Here is a 943-nt window from a genome sequence, read left to right as displayed (position 1 = left end):
CCGCTCCGAAACTCGGAGGAATAGTTTGAAGGGACGAGAGGGGAGGCAGCAACAGATCTGAAGGGAGAGAGAAATAGGACGGCGAGCGGGCTGCTGTCCCCTCCTTTCCCCCTCTCCATCCTCAGCCTCCCCGGCAAAGTTTGGGCGCTCGCTCCTCACTCCGGACCCCCCCCTACGGCTCCCCGCAGCCGCCCGTGCCAAGCCCGAGCTAGAGACAAGTCTGTTAGAGGGAGCCCCCCTCAGGAAACTTACGTTTGATCTGCCGGGGTTTGCTCTGTTTCCTTCGGGACATGCTGCCGGGCTGCCGCTCCTGCCTCGCTCCAGGTACGGGAGCGGAGCTGAGGGGGGGGCAGGGGGGGCCGGGGGCCGGCTCAGCCGACGGGGCGCATGGAGGAGCCGGCGGCCGCCCCGAGATGCCACGGCAAATGACAGGAGAGCCGGGAGAGGGAAGGAGCGCGTGTGCCTGTGCCGCAGGACGAAGGGAAGAGGGACGGGGAGATCGGGGCGGAGAGCGAGGGGGGGAGAGAGAGAGCAGCAGAAAGAACGGAGGGAGGGAGCGGGGGAAGGAGGGAGGGAGGGAGAGAGGAGGAAGGAAGGGAGGGAGGGAGAGAGGGAGGGAGGGGAGAGCTGGCTCCTCGCTCTCTCTCTCCCTCTCTCGCCCGCTCTCTGCCGTTGCCGCTCCGCTCCGCTCCGACTGACAGGCGGCGAGGGAGGGGGCGAGGGAGGGGCTTTCGGGGCCGGGGGGGGTGGAAAGAGGGGGGCGTTCGTCCCTCAGCTTTGACGGGCGCTGCCCGCTCCCAGATGCAAGCAGGCGTGTAAATCGCCTCCTGCCTCCGGGGTGGGGGGACGTGGGCACGGGGGGTGCCGAGGCTGGAGGTTTCAATCGTCCCGGCGCTGTGGAGGCTGCCGGCGGCGGGGGGAGCCGCAACTTTCCTCAGAGGGA

The 943-nt window shown here is 68.7% G+C and overlaps 1 protein-coding gene across 1 annotated transcript in view; it reads right to left on the bottom strand.

Annotated features, from left to right (window-relative positions):
• Nucleotides 1-334, bottom strand: part of ZFPM2 (zinc finger protein, FOG family member 2) — a 311,239-nt gene extending 310,905 nt beyond the window's left edge. Inside the window, exon 1 of the mRNA XM_050709069.1 lies at nucleotides 253-334. Coding sequence (XP_050565026.1) covers nucleotides 253-292 — 40 coding nt within the window. The 5' untranslated portion in view covers nucleotides 293-334. The remainder of the gene's footprint in view (nucleotides 1-252) is intronic.
• Between the last annotated feature and the right edge of the window lie 609 nt (nucleotides 335-943).

Source organism: Cygnus atratus, chromosome 2, assembly GCF_013377495.2.
Source record: "Cygnus atratus isolate AKBS03 ecotype Queensland, Australia chromosome 2, CAtr_DNAZoo_HiC_assembly, whole genome shotgun sequence".
Lineage (NCBI taxonomy): Eukaryota > Metazoa > Chordata > Aves > Anseriformes > Anatidae > Cygnus > Cygnus atratus.
This window is presented reverse-complemented; position numbering and strand designations above follow the sequence as displayed.